Consider the following 19,203-nt stretch of genomic DNA (forward strand, 5'->3'; position numbering starts at 1 on the left):
AAAAAAAAACCATATATATTTATTTATAGGTCTCAATACAGCAAAATGTAAACGAAAATTAAGAACATTGCTCATTAGGCCAGCAACTTTAAAATCATTTAATTTGAAATATAAAATAGGTGGTCTTCATAAAAAGATGCATGAAATTTACCTTACCTTATGTTTTATACTTTAAGAGTACATTTTATAAAAATCAGTAACCAGGCTTCTTTCATGTATAAACTGAAATGAACATAAGTATAAATGAGTATCTTTCTTTTATGTAGTAGCAAAAAGAGTCAATAATCCTTTCAAGAAAGATACTATTTCATTTCCTCCCAACTTGGATTCACCATAAACACGATCCACAAATGATATTGGAACCTAGTTAAAAAAAAAATAAAATTAACGTTAGTCTTTAAAAAAAAATTAGGCAGTTTAGCAGGTATACCACATTACCAACACAACAGAAATAGGATTAGTACTACAACAGAGGTCCTTAAAGTAAGTATAAAATTAGGGGATTCTTAAAGCAACTGTGTGTATCTCCAAGTCTTTAAAATTAAACATGCATTATCTAAAGATAGGTCATATGAACCAAATCTACAACTTTAAAAAGCACTGATTCTAGGTATTATCTTGGTTTACTCAAGTTTCAGTTGGCATTTCAAGGAAAAGTTATACTCCAAAAGTAAAATGGCCTTTTGCTCAGATTTTTCAGTTGTCAAATTTAGCTATAATGGTTTAGCATTAAGTAAAATAGCTTGTAACTTCTACAAGAAAAGTGACATTCCAGGTTAGGTATTTTCTTGCTCTGAGTAAGAGTTTTACTATTAAATGAGGAGAGTCTCCCCTACCCTAAGAGCTCACTCACTAGCCCTAAATAGTACAGATCACCACTCCCTTTGCTCTGTAATTCCTGATCTTCACTGACTAACAGGAAATGGACATACAGAACTCATCATTCATTTTAAAGTATGGTGGCCATTGGCTGTGACAAAAAGAAGAGAAGCAAAGAGACTCAGTCCATAATGCTGACTGGTTAGAAGAAAGGGCTAGGATTGAGAAAGTACCAGGAACTTTTAATTATTTAAAAGGGAATGCTGACTGTTAATGTTTTAAATCTTACTGTTCAAATGTAAATTTTTACCCTTTGTGCCTGAATATTCTAAACAACTAGAAGACCTCTACAATTTAGCAGTTATGGAAGTTAAACTTTTTATTACAAAAATTCTAAACCTTACTGCTCCTTTACCAGGAACATGACATACTATTTAGCATCAGTTGCATACCTCGCCAATAGTATAATTCAGCTGTCTTGCCCGAACAATCATCTCCATCTGGAAGACGTAGCCTTTAGAAACACATTTTTCTATTAATTTCTCTAGAACTTCTTTTCGGTATAATCTGTAAGAAATCAAAAATATATATCAACATCTTGATAAATACACGTGCCTACATGTATCCTGACCTTTCAAAGAGTTCACTGGTATGTATAAAGCCTAAAACTTTCACTGGCCATTGGTAAACAGAAAAGCTTGCACACTTGATGATTATGATACATTTCTCCTAAGCATGAAAGGTCATTAAATATTTGCTAAATAACTTAGAATAATTTTGAAAATGAATTATCAATATCTTTTATAGAATTATTTTCCCATACTATCAGAAATTAGTGAAATACAGTAAAATGAATCATGTGATGCAGAACCATCATTATTTAAGATTTTCCTAAAATTTAAAGTTGAAAGAAACTGTTCCAAATATTGAAACAACTGGGTGGACAGATGATGATGAAGCAACAATATGTATTAGATGACAAGAAAGAATCTCATATTAACAGTCATTTCCCAATAAATGTTTATGATGAGTTTCAATTTCTCATGATTTCCTTTATTAATTCCCTAGGATAAACTAAGTTGCTCTAGGATGAGCTTGGGAAGCTTGGTTAAAACAGGAACGAGGCATCACAGGATAGAAACAATCCTGGTGGATTCACCTATCACCAATTGAGGTCACAGATAGACACTTAACAGCGGGTGAATGTGCAGCCTAACTTTAGATGGACTGCAGGCCAAACACCAGATTTACAAAGATAGCGGAGTTGGGCAGTCCAGGGGTAAACCCAAGCACTTTCTTCAGTAACTAAATAGCAGGGAGCTCCCTATTTTCAGAGTCACAGACACTTTACTTTTTTTTTTTTTTTTTTTTAAAGATCAGTGTTTCAGTTGGTAGGGAGGCAGCAATTTCTACCTTTTTTTGTGGGGAGAGGGGAGAAAGCAGGAAGAGGCAGTTTGGTGTAATTTTGTTCTCTTCAAAGTTAAGGCTATCTGGACCTACTATGCCTCAGGGTTTCACTCTGAATCCACATTTTTTTCCCTCAGACTTCTAACGCGACCTTATCTTTTGACTATGAAGTGGGTATAGGACAGTACAGCCCTTAGAAAAACATGACAGCTTAGTGTGTGCATTCCTTTATCCACATAGTTTCCTTAAGGATTCAAAGGAATAAATTTGGAATAAATATGGAGAGAGGAGAATCTGATGGTAGCAGTATTTATTCAATAACAAATATTTATTGACCAATGTACTGAATATCAGGTACTATTTTATGTTTTGGGGTTAAGGAGTGAACTTAAAAACTCAATAAAGATATATAATATGTCAGATGCTGTTAGGGGAGTGAGCACTGGGATGGTGGGCTGCGAAGAACTATGATACCGACGGGACAATGTTTCCGCATTACCTTTATTTATATATTTGTATTTTTGGAGACAGGGTCTCACTCTGTTGCCCAGAGTACAGTGGCACAACCATGGCTAACTGCAGCCTCAACTTTCCAGGCTCAAAAGATCCTCCTACCTTAGCCTCCCACATAGCTGAGACTACAGGCACGTGCCACCGTGCCGTGCTAAGCAAGAAAGGCCATTAAATATTTATCCTAAGCAAGAAAGGTCACTAAATATTTGGTAAATAATTTAGAATTTTTTTTTTTTTTTTTTAGGTTTTGTAGAGATGGAGACTCACTATGTTGCCAGAGCTGGGGTCTTGAACTCCTGGGCTCAAGATATACTCCCATCACTGGCCTCTCAAAAGTGCTGGGATTATAGGTGTGAGCCACCACATCCAGCCAGCATTACTTTAAAATTGGGATTAGGCTATGAAGTATTTCCTGACTTTAAGAGTTGCTTTATTCCCCTTAAGAATCATTTTCTAAGATTTCTTTTCACTGCCACCTCCCTCCTCCCCATCCACATGATATATTTAACACTGCGGCCAGTAAAGTAAAATGTTACATGAAGCCATATAATCCCATAAATAGGATTAGGATCCAGGTGATCTATGCTATTAAATGGCTTTATATTAGACTGCAGCCTTTCCAGGATTCCTTTTCTTATTTAGTAAAAAGCACCTGCTTCCTAAATCTAGGGATTTAATGACAAAAATGAACTTTGTCTACCGACAAGTGAACTTTAATGCATGTATTTAAGAAACCACCACTCAAATGAGAAGACAATGAGATTTAACTATTTAAAAAGTTTTTTGGGCCAGGTGCGGTGGCTCATGCCTGTAATCCCAGCACTTGGGGAGGCCGAAGTGGGAGGATCACCTGAGGTCAGGAGTTCAAGACCAGGCTGACCAACATGGAGAAACCCCATCTCTACTAAAAATACAAAATTAGCTGGGCATGGTGGCACATGCCTGTAATCCCAGCTTCTCGGGAGGCTGAGGCAGGAGAATCTCTTGAACCCAGGAGGCAGAGGTTGTGATGAGCCAAGATTGTGCCATTGCACTCTAGCCTGGGCAACAAGAGCAAAACCCTGTCTCAGAAGAAAAAAAAAAAAAAAAAATTCTGCAATTAACAGGTTCATTTTTGTCTGTTTGGCTGCTCTGTCATTTATACAGAACACAGTTAATCACTGCTCTCAATATATGAAAATCCAGAACTCCCAGGCCATCCTTCAACCCCATCCCCTCCACTAATCCTTGTAAGGTTCTGATGCAGCAAAGCACCCTCACCCCATTCCTTTCCGTGTGGGTTTTTCTTCACAACCTCTATCTCCACAACCAGTTACCCTGAGTTTTTATTCAAAACCATCAAAACTGTGGCCTGTGAAATCCACACTGGCCCTTCCCTCTGTAGAGAGATTTTGTGAGTGCCACTATTCTTTGCATTGTTGCCACGTGGCAATCAGAGAGAGAGATATATATATTTTTTGAGACGGAGTCCTGCTCTGTTGCCCAGGCTGGAGTACAGTGGCGCGATCTCAGCTCACTGCAACCTCTACCTCCCGAGTAGCTTGGACTACAGGTACACCACCATGTCCGGCTAATTTTTTGTAGTTTTAGTAGAGACAGGGTTTCACTGTTAGCCAGGATGACCTCGATCTCCCGACCTTGTGATCCACCCGCCTCAGCCTCCCAAAGTGCTGAGATTACAGGCATAAGCCACCATGCCCAGCTTTTTTTTTTTTTTTTTTTTGACAGTCCTCCTCTGTCACCAGGCTGGAGTGTAGTGGCGCAATCTCAGCTCACTGCAACCTCTGCCTCTGGGTCTCAAGCGATTCTCCTGCCTCAGCCTCCTGGGTAGCTGGGATTACAAGCACACGCTACCACACCTGGCTAATTTTTGTATTTTTAGTAGAGACAGGGTTTCCCCATGTTGCCCAGGCTGGTCTTAAATTCCTGACCTCAAGTGATCCACATGCCTCGGCCTCCCAAAGTTCTGGGATCATAGGCGCAAGCCACTGCCCATCCACCAGCCACCGCCCATCCGCAATCAGAGATCTTCATCATATCACAAATGACTCTTTAGCCTTAGGGCATAGCCTCCCCTCTCTTTCATCCCCAAGTTCAGCTCTCCAGTCTATTTGCTTTTTCGTTCCAGAGAGGCTTCATTTTTCTTTTTGACTGTCAACAGCCAGGTCCTAATTTGTGTGTGTGCGTGTCAATTCTCACATTTAAGGACTTAAATTTTCCTGCATCAAGCAAAGGACCGAACAATCAACATTATTTAGTGGAAAAAAGTATCAACGAATATAAATTATTAAGTAATGTATGGGGGGCTTGGGGCCACTAAAGTAGATGCAGGGGCATTTTATAGTTTCAGAGATTAAAAAAAACATCTGGCAAGTTTTGTCATTTGCCATGGTCAGTCACACAAAGCAGCTCACATCTACTACAGCAAATCTAGACCACCACCCCATACACCCAGAAACAGACACACAGAACTCAGAGGGACCGAAGCTTTGACCAAATTAAACAACAACAAAAATTTCCTTAAACATGGAGAACAAGGTAAGTGAGAGAGCTCTATATAAATATTAAAAAGTTGAACCTTTTCTGTGGACAATGCTGTTAGTATTCATATGAAATGCAGAAAATTACTGAAGTATGTGCTGTTCTTTGGAACAGATTATCAGTAATAGCAATGTTCCAAAGAGCAGTTGAGCTTTAATACTAATGTTAAAAAGCACACAAACCTAACTGCCTTCAACTTTTTCAAGGAAAAGCACAATATGTCTCCCGATATGTTTAGGTTTCATTAGCAACTTTTAGGAATTTTAGTCTGCCTTTTTAGTATCCCAGTATGCATACAAGGTGGAAATGTAAAGTGTTTCTTTAAAATATCCATTGTAAAGAAAGTCAGCCAAGAAGTTATATAAAAATAGTGGAAATTTTCACTGTACCTGAAACTTCCTGTTAAATCAGATGCTCCTGGTCTCAGCAATATCTGAGTTAAAAAATTGGCCCCACGGCTGCCAAATAAAACAATCAGATTTTCTTTACAAAATACAATTTATAAACAAGAGAAACACATTGAAGAACAGTGTTAAAATGCTATACTAATTTCATAAATGTAACATTAATTTCATAAAAATGTTATTTATCTAGAACAAAAGAGAAATTTTTGGTCAATGAAAGGAGACCTGGCTAGGTGCGGTGGCTCACACCTGTAATCCCAGGAGGCCAAGATGGGTGGATCACTTGAGCCCAGGAGTGACCAGCCTGGACAACATAGCAAAACCCCATCACTACCAAAAAAAAAAAAAAAGTATACATAAATATATATATAAAAATACATATATAAACATAAATACATATATATAAAAACATAAATATATATACATAAATTAGCTGGGCATGGTGGTGCGTGCCTGTAGTCCCAGCTAATGGGAAGCTGAGGCAGGCGGATCACCGGAGCTCAGGAGTTAGAGGGCAACCTGAGCAACATGGTGAAACCCCATCTCTACAAAAACAAAAATTAGCCGGGCATGGTGGCGCGTGTCCACAGTCCCAGGTACTTAGGAGGCTGAGAAAGGAGAATCGCTTGAGCCCGGGAGGCAGAGGTTGCAGTGAGCTGAGACTTTAACCCAGGTCTGTCTGAAATCGATCTTAATTAAAATAACACTATAATTATGGAGAGAAACCCTACATATTTAGTCTACAAGTATGGGACAGGTCACATAAATTAAAACTGGAGGTCCAGTATAGTAACTTTTGCTGAATGAGGCCATTTCTACCAAAGGTCCAAAGGTTTATACTGATTTTTCCTTAATAAAAAACATCCAGGCTCTAATCACAGGAAAAACTGTAAGGAACTATCTGGGAATATTTACCGGAAATTATAACCTGATCCCACAAATCCCAGGCAGCATGATAGCTAATCCAAATACTTGCTATGAATACACTTCCAGTAGTTATACTAATAAAGAAGTTGTAACACATGTACCTACCTGATTATTTTTCTTTTCAAATCCCAGCCATATACACCTCCATTTCCTTTGTAGCGAGTTCCAGAGACAATATCAAAATTGCCCTCCTTTTGCTTCCTGTAGAATAAATTAGCTGTCAATTAGAAAAAGCCATTTCAACATCATTTTCATGAGCTACACAAAACTTTTAAGAGAAGCCAACACAGGCTGGGTGCAGTGGCTCACACCTGTAATCCCGGCACTTTGGGAGGCCGGGGCGGGTGGGTCACAAGGTCAGGAGTTCAAGGCCAGCTTGGCCAAGATGGTGAAACCCCATCTCTACTAAAAATATAAAAATTAGCCTGGCGTGGTGGCGGGCGCCTGTAATCCCAGCTACTCAGAAGGCTGAGGCAGAGAATCGCTTGAACCCAGGAGGCAGGCTGTAGTGAGCCGAGATCATACCACTGCACTCCAGCCTGGGCGACTCCATTTAAAAAAAAAAAAAAAAAAGTCGGGCACAGTGGCACATGCCTTTAGTCTCAGCTATTTGGGAGGCTGCAACGGGAGGATCGCTTGAGCCAGGGAAGTTGAGGCTGCAGCGATCTGTGATTGTGCCACTGTACTCCAGCCTGGGTGACAATGGAAGACCTTGTCTCTCAATTTCCCCAATACCCTTCCATTCTGTTCTTGCCTTCTCTGAAGCAAATAATACTAAAAAACAGCCTGATGTCCTGCCACACTTTTCTTTGCCTACAGAAAGATAAAGACACACATATACCCCTAGGATTTTTGTCTGCATTTACAAAATTGGAATGCAAAAAAAGTACATTTTGTGACCTGGCCTTTGTCAGTTAACGATACAAATCATGGAGTCAGATGTGGTGGCTCACGCCTGTAATCCCAGCACTTTGGGAGGTGGGTGGATCACTTGAGGTCAGGAGTTCGAGACTAGCCTGGCCAACATAGTGAAACTATCTCTACTAAAAATACAAAAATTAGCCAGGCTTAGTGGCACATGCCTGTATTCCCAGCTCCTCAGAAGGCTGAGGCAGGAGAACTGCTTAAACCTGGGAGGTGGAGGTTGCAGTGACTGAGATTGTGCCACTGCACTCCAGCCTGGATGACAGATCGAGCTTCCATCATAAAACAAAAACAATGCAAATCATGGAATCATAGACATCCCTATAGGTCAAGAGAGCTCTTTCCCATTCTTTTTAATAGTTGCAAAACTACTTCACAGAATATTCAACTCACACACCTCTGTGGTTGTCTTCATGGTGCCCCACCCTCTCAACCACAATAAACAGTGCTACAATAAACCTTTCTTTTTTTTCTTTGAGATGGAGTCTCACTCTGTTGCCAGGTTAGAGTGCAATGGCGAGATCTTGGCTCACTGCAACCTCCACCTCCCGGGTTCAAGTGATTCTCCTGCCTCAGCATCCCAAGTAGCTGGGACTACAGGCAAGTGCCACCATGCCTGGCTAATTTTTTGTTTTTCTAGTAGAGACGGGGTTTCAGCATCTTGGCCAGGATGATCTCTATCTCTTGACCTCATGATCCACCTGCCTCGGCCTCCCAAAGTGTGGGATTACAGGCATGAGCCACTGTGCCTGGCCACAATAAACATTTTTATAAACTGCTTAGACTCCCCAAAATGGAATATACTGGAATTGCCCAAATGAAGCCTGAGTATTTTTAATTCTAACACGTGTTTTCCCAAATTCGAACACATATTTTCCAAAAGGGTTATAGCAACTTATATTTGTGTGTCCATTTTTTACCATCTTATTGGTACTGGATATTACTGCTCTGAAAGTTTTTCACTTTGTTAAACTAATGGATAATAAAATGGTAACACGCAGTTATTTTGTGTTTATTTCCTTGACTACATCCCATCCCGTCTTCTTTTATTAGCCATTTGGATTTCTCCTATAGATGGTCTGTTTGTATCTTTTTGCCCATTTTCTACTCTACAGGTTAAAGAGGCTTTTGCGCACTGGAGATATAAGCAAAAAAGGTATAAGGTGACTTTATGCAGAGATCGAAGGATGAGCAGCAGACAGTCATCAAGAGCATGGAAACAGCATTTCAGGCAGAGAAACATGCTTATGGCATGGAAAGGAAAGGAAGGAGCACAAGACAGAGGTCAGAAAGGGAGGCAGAGGCCAACAAACACATAGGGGCTTGAGGGACAAGGGAATGAGCTTGAATTTTTCCCTAGATGTTAGCAGGAACTCCCTGAACTATTCTAAACTGGAGGGCCAATAATCTGATTGTTTTTGTGTATCTAGCTTAAACTCAGAACAGCTTCCAAAATCTTATTCACAGAGGTTTTGTGATCTTTGGGCTAAGAATATAATTATATTGCCTACAAATAAATTATGTATACTTTACTAATATTTAACTAAATTCTTGCGTTACTGTATTAACATTTCCATGTTTAATGATAGCTAGCATGCCTATCTTAATGAATTTACTGGAAATGATTCAGCATTTCACTATTTGGTGTGATATTTGTATTAGGACTGGGTTATTTTTATTATGCTTAAGAGGTTTCCTTCTATTCTTAAAGTTTTAACTAGAAAATGGTAGTAAATAATATCTCTTTTAGCATCTACAGAGTTAACCACACTACTCATGAATGAATTATGAGTGATTACCAATAACGAGCCATTCTGGCATTCCTGGAATAAACTCTTTTGTTCATGGTGTTTTACTCTAATAACTCAAGGCTTAATTCCATTTATCAAAGAAGCCGTCTTCCACCTTTTTCTGTGGTCTGAAAGAATTCAGATTAACAAAGGAACTACCTATTGATTTGCTCCTCAGGACTCCTAAAGTACATCATTTAGTCTCAAATGTGTGTTGTATGTGTGTGTGTCTACTATCTATACAGATAAATATTTTAGAGACAAGGTCTCACTCTGTCTCAGGGTCACCAAGACTAGAATGCAGAGGCATGATGATAGCTCACTGCAGCCTTCAAGTCCTGGGCTCATGTGATCCTCCCACCTGAGCCTCCTGAGTAGCTGGACTACAGGCGCATGCCATTGTGCCTGGCTAATTTTTGTTATTTTTTTTGTAGAGATAAGGACTTGTTTTGTTGCCCAGGCTGGTCTCAAACTCCTGACTTCAAGCAACCCTCTTGCCTTGACCTCCCAAGCTTTGTTTATATTTTTGATAGAAAAAAAAAGTACGTATATTTTTGATTAATAAAAAATGAAAATAAGCCCAAAACCAGTAAGATAAACGGTTCCAGTCATATTTCTTTCAAATATTAGAAATAGTACCTACCTAATAAATTCAGGAATAAATTTTGGCTGAAATTTGGAAAGAATAAACAGTAAAGTCAGTAAAATAGGCTAAGATTATCATAAATAGCTAATAAAGAAACATACCACTTACATGGTGTGAGAGATCAGCATCCATAATAATTATGTAGTTTCCTGTGGCATGTTTCATTCCATGAATATATGCAGTTCCTAAAAATGAAAGTATATCCATTCAAGAAAGTCAACAGAAATCTTAACATATACATTTGAACGTGGAGGAAACTGTTTAGCACCTGAAGAGCATACATTAGTCCTCTAAAAGTGGTATTCATAAATCGGTATTTTTCACCTTAAGTACACAGGTTCATGTATATTACATATATAATCAAGAAGGTAGCTGGCCACACACCCCCATTCAGATGTCAATTTAATAGAAGAGATCATACCTCTATTTCAGTTGAGCAAATAGTTTATAAGTTCAAAAGTCTGAGATTATGTAGCAATTATCACATTCTCATGCTTTAAAAACCCATCTGGTGTTTCCTTAGCATCCCCCTAAGAGACTGATGAAGTCAGACCCTTCCTTAGAGCTCCACATTTACAAACCAGCTTCCTACTTAACATCTCCTTGTGGGTATTTCAGAAATCTCAAAGATAACATCGCAAAATCATCTTCCAATTCTCTACCTCTCTCTTACAGGCCACCTCTCCAGGAAATGGCACCAACTATCCAATTGCTCCATCCACAGGTCTAGAGATGACTCTTGATTTCCTACTTTTAACCATAACTTCTAAACTATAATTAAGTCCTATTGATTCACCACCCAAAACATTTCAATTCCCTTTTTCTTGTCGATCGTCACTTAGTTCCAGGTGCTACCTTCTGATGCTTAGATGACTACCTAACAAGCCTCCCTGCTTCTGCTCTTCCTAGCTCTAAGTCCACTTCCACAAAAGCCACACACTGTCTTTTACACTGTATGCCTGGTACGCTAGACCCCTGCTCTGGTATTTGAGGCCAAAGGCCTTGCTGACAATTACTTAGCCAGCTCCATGCCTCAAAGTCCCACAGGGACTTGGCAGGCTAGGGTAACTGGTCAGGAGCAGGACTTGGGGATTCCTGCATTCTCTAGTCCAGACACCTCACAGGTGTTTTATAAGCAAGGCTGAACTCTTCTAACTTATTTTGTTAAGAAGTGAGTATCAGCTGGGTGTGGTGGCTCATGCCTGTAATCCTACCACTTTGGGAGGCTGAGATGGGTGGTCACTTGAGGTCAGGGAGTTCAAGACCAGCCTAACCAACATGGTGAAACCTCATCTCTACTAAAAATACAAAAAATTGGCCAGGTGCGGTGGCTCACGTGTGTAATCCCAGCACTTTAGGAGGCTGAGGCAGGTGGATCACCTGAGGTCGGGAGTTTAAGACCAGCCTGACCAACATGGAGAAACCCTCACCTCTGACTGGGAATTTCCCACAGTTCTAGCTCCTGCCAGGCAGCCCCCACCCCATCATTCTAGCTCCCTCTGGGCAGCCCAGGTTCTTAGGCTCTTAAAACATCTCTTCCTGCTGTTGCTCCATCCCTAGGGGTGGCAGTGACCTCCAGCTGTTACTAATCTTAGTAGCCTCACTGCTCCATTTGGTTTCTCAGGAACTCCTTCACCAGTGTAACCAGCGACTCAGTATTAAATTCCCTACACCGAAAGACTTACAGTGGTTTCTATCGTCCTGAGTGGGCCTTGACTTATACAGGCAACCCAAGTTATACCATTTAAATGTCATTAAGATCATTAAAAACCATCACAGTAAGTTACTGTATTTTGGCCCTATTCCAAACTGGGCAAATACACACTGGATCATGTCACCAGGCAAGTAGCAGGCATGAGGGGTTAGAGGTTCCGCGACTTACCTAGTCCCAACTTTTTCTCCCGTGGTTTTAGAAGCTGTAAAATAAGAAACAGCATTTTACACAAAGAAACAGAAATGTTATCATGTTAAATTTTATTTTATTCAAAAGTGCATACTCATTTTAATAGAAATATAGTTGCACTTGTTAGAACTTAAAGCAGAGTATGGTTAATGTTTTTTTGCCAAAAGGAAAAAAAAAAAAGCATTTGGTAACAAACCAAATAGTTTAACATAGCTTCTGAGGCAAAGCAACATTCTTTAACCCCGACCCTACAATCAAAATTAAATTTTTTTTTTCTGTTGTCACTCACTCTATTTTAAATAACATGTCCTTACATCTATACTTGAATTTCCTTTTAAACCTATTGATTCCTTCCTAGAAAAATGTAGGACTTACCTCATTATTTCACACCTTCTTGGGAAATCTGATGTTTGTTCTCTCAATTCCCTTTGGGTTTTGAATACTAATATCACTCTTCCTCTATTAACTTATCTTGACCTTATGCTTGGATGACCTCATCTCCTCTACTGGTCCAAGGACATGTCATATTCCTAATTAAATTCTTTCTCTTTTTATTTGTCATTTAGTCCTTCTTAATATTTTTGCTTAATAATTGGAGCCTGACTTTATTTGTTTAGTTTTTCCTTTTGGCTGGACACTTAAAAAGTCGAATGCCAAAGTTCTCACTGTGCCCTATGTTTCTGAGGTATGGGGTTCAGGTAGACTCATTAGTGAGCATGTCTTGTCTATCTTGTCCCCTTCTACACTTGCCAGTATATAAGCAGGTTGCCTCTGACTGCAAATCTCTCAACAAAGCATTTTCAATTAAAGCAGGATGAATTTTTTTTTTCACTACATGCAATCTGCTGGAGGTTTTTATTTGCATGGAATGTTTTTTTCCATCCCTTCACTTTGAGTCTATGTGTGTCCTCACAACTCAAGTCTTTTGTGGGAAGCATATAGTTGGCTCTTTTTAAAAAAATCCATTCAGTCACTGCAGGTCTTTGGAGAATTTAATCTCTTTATATTCCAAGGTAATTACTAACATGTAAGAACTTCCTACTGCCATTTTGTTAATTGCTTCTAGTTGTTTTGTAGATCTTTTGCTTCTGTCCCTTTCTCCTTTCCTTTATGATTATTTTCTGTACTGTCATGCTTTGATTCCTTACTTTTTATCTTTTGTGAATCTACTTTAGGCTTTTCCTTTATGATTACCAAGAGACTTACAAAACCCATCTTATAGTGATAACAGGCTATTTTAAGCTGATAACAATCTAACTCTAACTGCTAAAAAAAAAATCCTCTACACTTACTGCACTGTCCTCATATTTAAAAATTTTTAAGTCATAAAACCCTATTGTTGACATGGACTCTAGGATTGCGCTGTTATCCCTAGGGTAACTTGTTCCGTTGGTCAAGTTATTGGGTCAATTGTGTGTTGCGCTTTGGCTGGTGTAGTCTTGGCATAGGTTGTTCGGAGGTTGGTGACTATAGTTAATAGTATCATATTATATACTTGAAATTTACAGAGAGCAGATCTTAACCGTCCTCATCACTGTCAACTCGCCCCCAAGGGTAACTAAGTGAGGTGATGGACAGATTCATTCTCCAAATGTGGTATTCATTTCAGAATGTATACGTGTATCAAACCATCGCATTATATACTTTAAATATATGTAACTTTGTCAATTTTACCTCAATAAAGCTGGAAGAAAATATGACAAAATATCAATGACTTTATCTGATCTCAAGTTGGGGGATGAAACAAACTACATAAACCAAACATAATAGAAGCACTCAACATAGGGCAGTTGAAGTCCTTCACAATTTCAGATCTCTGCCTTGTAAGCATTGTGAATAGTTCAGAGTAAGTGCCCCAAATTTCTCTATGGTCCTACCTAGTTAGGTCATTAAAAATGACCTAACCTCTTGCTTCAGTTGTGTCACTTACAGAATTTTAAAAAATATCTTCTTTGGCTTCTTTTCTGAAAGATTCATTTCAGCCAGTTTGAAAGGCTGACAAAGCATCTGTGGTGAATACTTTATCTGAGGTATTCTAACATGGTTTCCATAATCCCTCATCTTCCCAACTAAACATACGTATGTCACTGAAAGCAAGTGTCATCCCTAGCATGGATTAATACTGTTTTTCTTTTTTTAAAGTCACTTTCTTCTTAACTTATTTAAGTGTCATAAAACAATGAATGAATAAGGAATTTTATCTGGTAGTAGAGGGAAATCACAACAGTGAATGCAAATTCTTTTCTCATTTTGAATTTTATCGGGTTGATAGGAAAAATGTCTTTGAAGACAACCTTGTTTCAAAATTTGAAAGGTTTAGTAACCATTCCCTAAAATCAATCAATCACATCCTAAGACTGAGGTTTTATGACAAAAGTATTCAAAATGTTGTCTGGTTGATGGTCCCAGATTAAATGGCAGCACATAACTCAGAATGTTGTGAATCAGTGGCCTTCACCCTGGGCTTCTAAAAGAAAACCTGGGGAGCTACTGGGCAGAAATTCGAACCTGGCATTACCGAAAGTCTCTGCTAGAAGCCTGAAAATTTGTCAACTTTTTACCTCCTTCTGTATTCCTATCCATTAGAAGATTTTCAGAGGAGACTTGAGGTGTGACAGACCTGAGTTACTCATCTGTGAGACAGACTGAAAGATTTTCTAGTATAGATTTACCATGTAGTAAGTAACACAGTTCCTTTAGAACTTTTGCCACTAAGACCTCATACAACTGACACTGACCCCTATGTAGAAAGTATTTCTATTACTGAGATTTATCAAGACCAGATGACTGTTTTTTAAAAATGATGATTAATTTACCATTTCTTGAATTGTAAATAACAATAAAGGTTCTCAAAGGGACTTCTTTCTCTATACCAATGGTTCTGTACTGGAGGCAAAGGATAATTTTTCACCTAAGGAAATATCTGACAATATCCAAACATTTGCGGTTGCCAAGTGGGGAGGAGGGTTTCTAATGGCATCTAGTGAGGAGAGTCCAGATATGGTGCTGAACATCCTACAATGCACAGGACAACCCCCACAGTAAAGAATTAATCTGTCCACACGTCAATAGTGCCAAGACTGAAGAACTCTGGTCTGCAATTATTTATGAATATAAATTATAAAAGCACTCACAAGCATACATAAACACTTATAAATCCAAACCAGTGACCAAAAATAAAATTCATGAAGCCATTATAAAATAAACTCTGTATTTGCCTAAGTAATTTCTATATTAGAATAACAAGTTTCAAGGTGCAGTGGGAAAATCTAAAGTTTAGAACTAAGAAAGTCAATCTACTTCCACAAGACTATTCTATAGACTAAAAATGCCAAGTACTCTGAGAAGTCATTAATGTTTCACAAGAAAACAATAACTTTTTCTACCTACAAGCTCTTAATTTCAGGCAGTATTCTCTAATGAAAATATGAGAATACTTACCGAAAGGGAACAAGAAAGATTAAAAAACACACACTACCAATTACAACCCAATTCTATAATATTCCTTGTCAATTCAGTATCATACTTTAATTTTTGCCCTTCAAGAATATTTACCTGCAGAATTAGTCATAAACAGAGTTTATCCAAAAGCACACTCTTTGCTGTAAAATGACCATTGACCCAACATACCAAAGATACGTAAAATTTTACGGACAATGAAAATGCATTTAAATCCCAACTGTGTTAAGTTGCTCTTTATCTTTTCAGTTTCTAAACAAATAAGTTGAATTTAAGCATTGTTCATGTCTCATCTTTCCCCTACATAATCACAATTCATATGACAGAAAAATGTTTGTATAGCTTACAATTCTGTCTGACCCATAGATCTTCTCCAACTGTTCAGCAACATCCCTTGTTCCATCTGGGCTTCCATCATCTATGATTATAATTTCATAGTTGATTCCACTAAAAAAAATTAAATTTGTATTAATAATTGATGACAGTGTTCTCAAATTTAAAAGTAATTTAAAAATTACTAATTCCTTAAACGTATAAGTGGAGATTTATTGCTATATTGATCATTGAGGAAAACTTCAATTATCAAATGAAATAAATGTCAAACATTTAGTACTTTACCTGCAAACCCAGTATGTTGCTGAAACATGCTAATGTCCTGAGATATTAAAGAATTCTTACCCAGAGAACATACATTTTAGTTCAAAAGAAAATCAGGTAATGACCCATGTATCACATGAAATTTTTTTTTGAGATGGAGTCTCAAATTTTTTTTTGAGATGGAGCCTTGCTCTGTCGCCAGACTGGAGTGCAGTGGCACAATCTCGGCTTACCTCTGTCTCCTGGCCTCAAGCGATTCTCCTGCCTCAGCCTCCCAAGTAGCTGGGACTACAGGCACCCGCCACCATGCCAGGCTAAGTTTTTGTATTTTTAGTAGAGACGGGGTTTCACCGTGTTAGCCAGGATGATCTCGATCTCCTGATCTCGTGATCTGCCCGCCTCAGCCTTCCAAAGTACTAGGATTACAGACATGAGCCTCCGTGCCTAGCTATATGAAATTTTATTACCTACTTCGGAAATAGAATTCTGAACCTTAATAGCAAATCTTAGTTACATAAAATATTTCAAAAGTACTTTACACGTTAACTCAAACCAAACTGAGTAACTCTGAGTGATTATTCTTGTTAATTTGATCCAAATAGAATAATCAAATATAAATCTGATTTAATTTCACCTTTTAAAAAAACCTATTTTAGAATGGTGACACAATCTTAAACCACAATTTCAAATAGTTGTGCCTATTACTTCACATTATCAAATTAAAAAAACAAAAGCAAAGTAGCATTACAAAATATTCCACTGCGCTTCAGAATTAACACGTTACTTCCCATTAACCTCAGGTGGTACGTTTCTAGTCTAAAAACAAACCAACACAATACTTGGTGGATAAATACTACATGGCTGTACATGCGGTCACCCCTACTCCTTCCCTTTTCAAAGACATTTTAAAAATTAATTTTATAAGGAAAAGTTAAGGAGAAAGAAGAAGAGACACAGCCCAATACCTATGACATAACATTCCGTTTTCTCTTGGTCCTGCTCTAAGAAACATATGCAAGAAAATCAACCAGAAAACATATTCCACTGTTAAAAGGCTTTAACAAGTCAGCCCCAGCAAACTTTTAAGACAAGAAAGCAAAACCCTGTGTTATCTATTCTCCAAGAGTAGACACAATGACTTTGGCTTCCCACTGTGCCTTAAATTTGGGCGCTGGTGCCTTTACATGCCAAAATATGTAAGGTGATTTTAATAGACGTGCTGAAAGAGAAATTCCATAAACAAAATGGGGTCGTTAAAAGCAAATTACTGTCCCCTACCACTTCAAAGCAGCTACACCACCTGAGGGGGAGGCAGCTTAAAGATACCAAGCTGGGCTAACTTCAGGTAATTTGATTGCATCTGACAAGAAAAGTTTTGTTTCCTTTATCAAACTTCATTTTGATCTTAAAAGATTCGTTCACAAACCATTAAAAGTAAAGATAAACTGTACTACATAAAAAAATTAAGGCAACAAAAAAATTTGCAAAATTAGAATACAAGCCCTGAACGAGATCGGTTGTATGACAGTTAATTTCTTTAATTTACAGCTTATAAAAATAAAAATTAAAATAGTAAACAGGAAAAACAAAAACTTTAAAACTTTGAGGGGCAAGGCATGTGCAGGCAGTTATGCAAGGAAATACAATCAAAACAGCAATGGTTTTCACAAATGGGTACTTCCAGCAATGTCAAGTTTAACAATGCTCAGGCTGGCTGGCTGATGGGAAAACAGGCACTCTGAAGAATGGAGAATCCTAACTTGTACAATCTTTTTTTTTCTTTAGAGCAATTGTGAAGAATGGAGAGTCCTAACTTGTACAACCCTTTTTTTCTTTAGAGCAATTTGGCAATAACTGTCCATTTTAAGCACATTTCTGTCTACCTAGCAATCCTACCTCGAATCATTTATCCCCAGTACACAAGTAAAAGTATGAGTGTGTCTGCTGCCAACATTGATGCAATAAAGGAGCACCGCTATGTGTCAAGCACTTTTCTAAATTTAGCTGGAAAATATGGTGTGAACAAAGTCCTTGTTCTTATTTGCAAAGCAAAAGTCAAAAAACAAAAACAACCTAAAGCTGCTGGAAATAATCCAGCTCATTGCCATGACCTGGTTAAATAACACAGCCATATGGAATGTTACCTAACTTCCAAAGTAATTTGCTATGTTTCGATATATTAATATGAAAAAAAGTATTCAAAGATTTCACAGCATGATCCCATTTGTGCAATCATAAAACAAGTTACTCCGTACTGACTCCAGGATTTTTTGCAGTTTTTAAAAACACTGCATTAACACACTTCCAAATTCGAACTCCACCCACCCCCCATCCCGGTTCTAACAATCACACCAAACATCCACCAGTGATCAGCGAAGATGCCCTTCTGCTCTCTCCTTTCCAGAAAGGTTATTGTGCCCAGCAATAGCTCCCTAACCCACACACACCAAACCTCATGCTTATATAAGCACTCGGCACCGGAGTGGAGAGTGAACGCTCTCGCTTGGACTCCTGGCTCTTGCCGCAGATCCTGACCGCCTAGAGGGAGGAGTGGGGTCACGCTTTCAGCCCCGCTTCCAAGTAAAAGAGTGGCCAACCTTTCTACGAAAAGGCAGGGGACGCGAGTACTTCATAATAAATGAGGGTCTCACAAAACCCAAGGGCAGGAATGAGAACCCAGGACACGAAGAAAACCCAAGAAGCATCTGTCTCTGCTTCCCTCACAGGGTGGCCCTATCCCTGGGCCTTCCTGCGTGAGGCAAGGAAGGTTGGACAGGGCCGCCTCGCGCAGCCAGCTGCAGACACCCGGGCCGGGGAAGCCAGCTCATCTCATTCCTCGGGGAGGGAGACCTGGTGCGCTACCTCTCGGAGAAGCTTTTCACCAGCAACCACACGATGAGTGGCAGGTTCTCGCGCTCGTTGTAGGTGGGTAAAAGCACCGAATATTTGTCCCGTCGTGGACTGCGCACTTCCAGCTGCCGCCGAGACATGGGAGGACTACGTCTGACTTCCAAGGAGGCCATGGCGGAACTGAGCCAGACGCCGGAAGCGGAATTACGTAAATGCGGCGCCGAAAAGGACGGGTCGGACCGTACCAAATTCGGAAGCGGCGGATGATCTGTGTGATTGAGCGCTAGTTCTTCTAGAGCTATTGTGTGGTTCAATTACAAATATGCAGGATTTATGCATCTTTAAAGCTTAATCTGAAGATTTCTTCAGGAAGTAAATATCTATTATCATCTTTTCCCAAGCTCCATAAAGTTTTTTAGTTTA

General features: G+C 38.9%; 1 protein-coding gene across 2 annotated transcripts; it reads right to left on the reverse strand.

Annotated features, from left to right (window-relative positions):
- Nucleotides 1-84: 84 nt before the first annotated feature.
- DPM1 (dolichyl-phosphate mannosyltransferase subunit 1, catalytic) lies at nucleotides 85-18,962 on the reverse strand. Of its 2 annotated transcripts, XM_005569352.4 has the most exons (9): nucleotides 18,793-18,962; nucleotides 15,681-15,780; nucleotides 11,854-11,887; nucleotides 10,080-10,156; nucleotides 9,969-9,994; nucleotides 6,717-6,812; nucleotides 5,670-5,738; nucleotides 1,272-1,386; nucleotides 85-363 (listed from the first exon to the last, which is right to left on the reverse strand). In XM_005569352.4, exons 1-9 carry the CDS (start codon nucleotides 18,951-18,953, stop codon nucleotides 259-261), a joined length of 783 nt encoding a protein of 260 aa, XP_005569409.1. In that variant the 5' UTR covers nucleotides 18,954-18,962; the 3' UTR covers nucleotides 85-258. The 2 variants fall into 2 exon arrangements, 1 of the variants encoding a protein (XP_005569409.1); XR_012419566.1 differs by lacking the exon at nucleotides 9,969-9,994.
- Nucleotides 18,963-19,203: the final 241 nt, after the last annotated feature.

This window comes from Macaca fascicularis, chromosome 10, assembly GCF_037993035.2.
Source record: "Macaca fascicularis isolate 582-1 chromosome 10, T2T-MFA8v1.1".
NCBI classification, from domain to species: domain Eukaryota; kingdom Metazoa; phylum Chordata; class Mammalia; order Primates; family Cercopithecidae; genus Macaca; species Macaca fascicularis.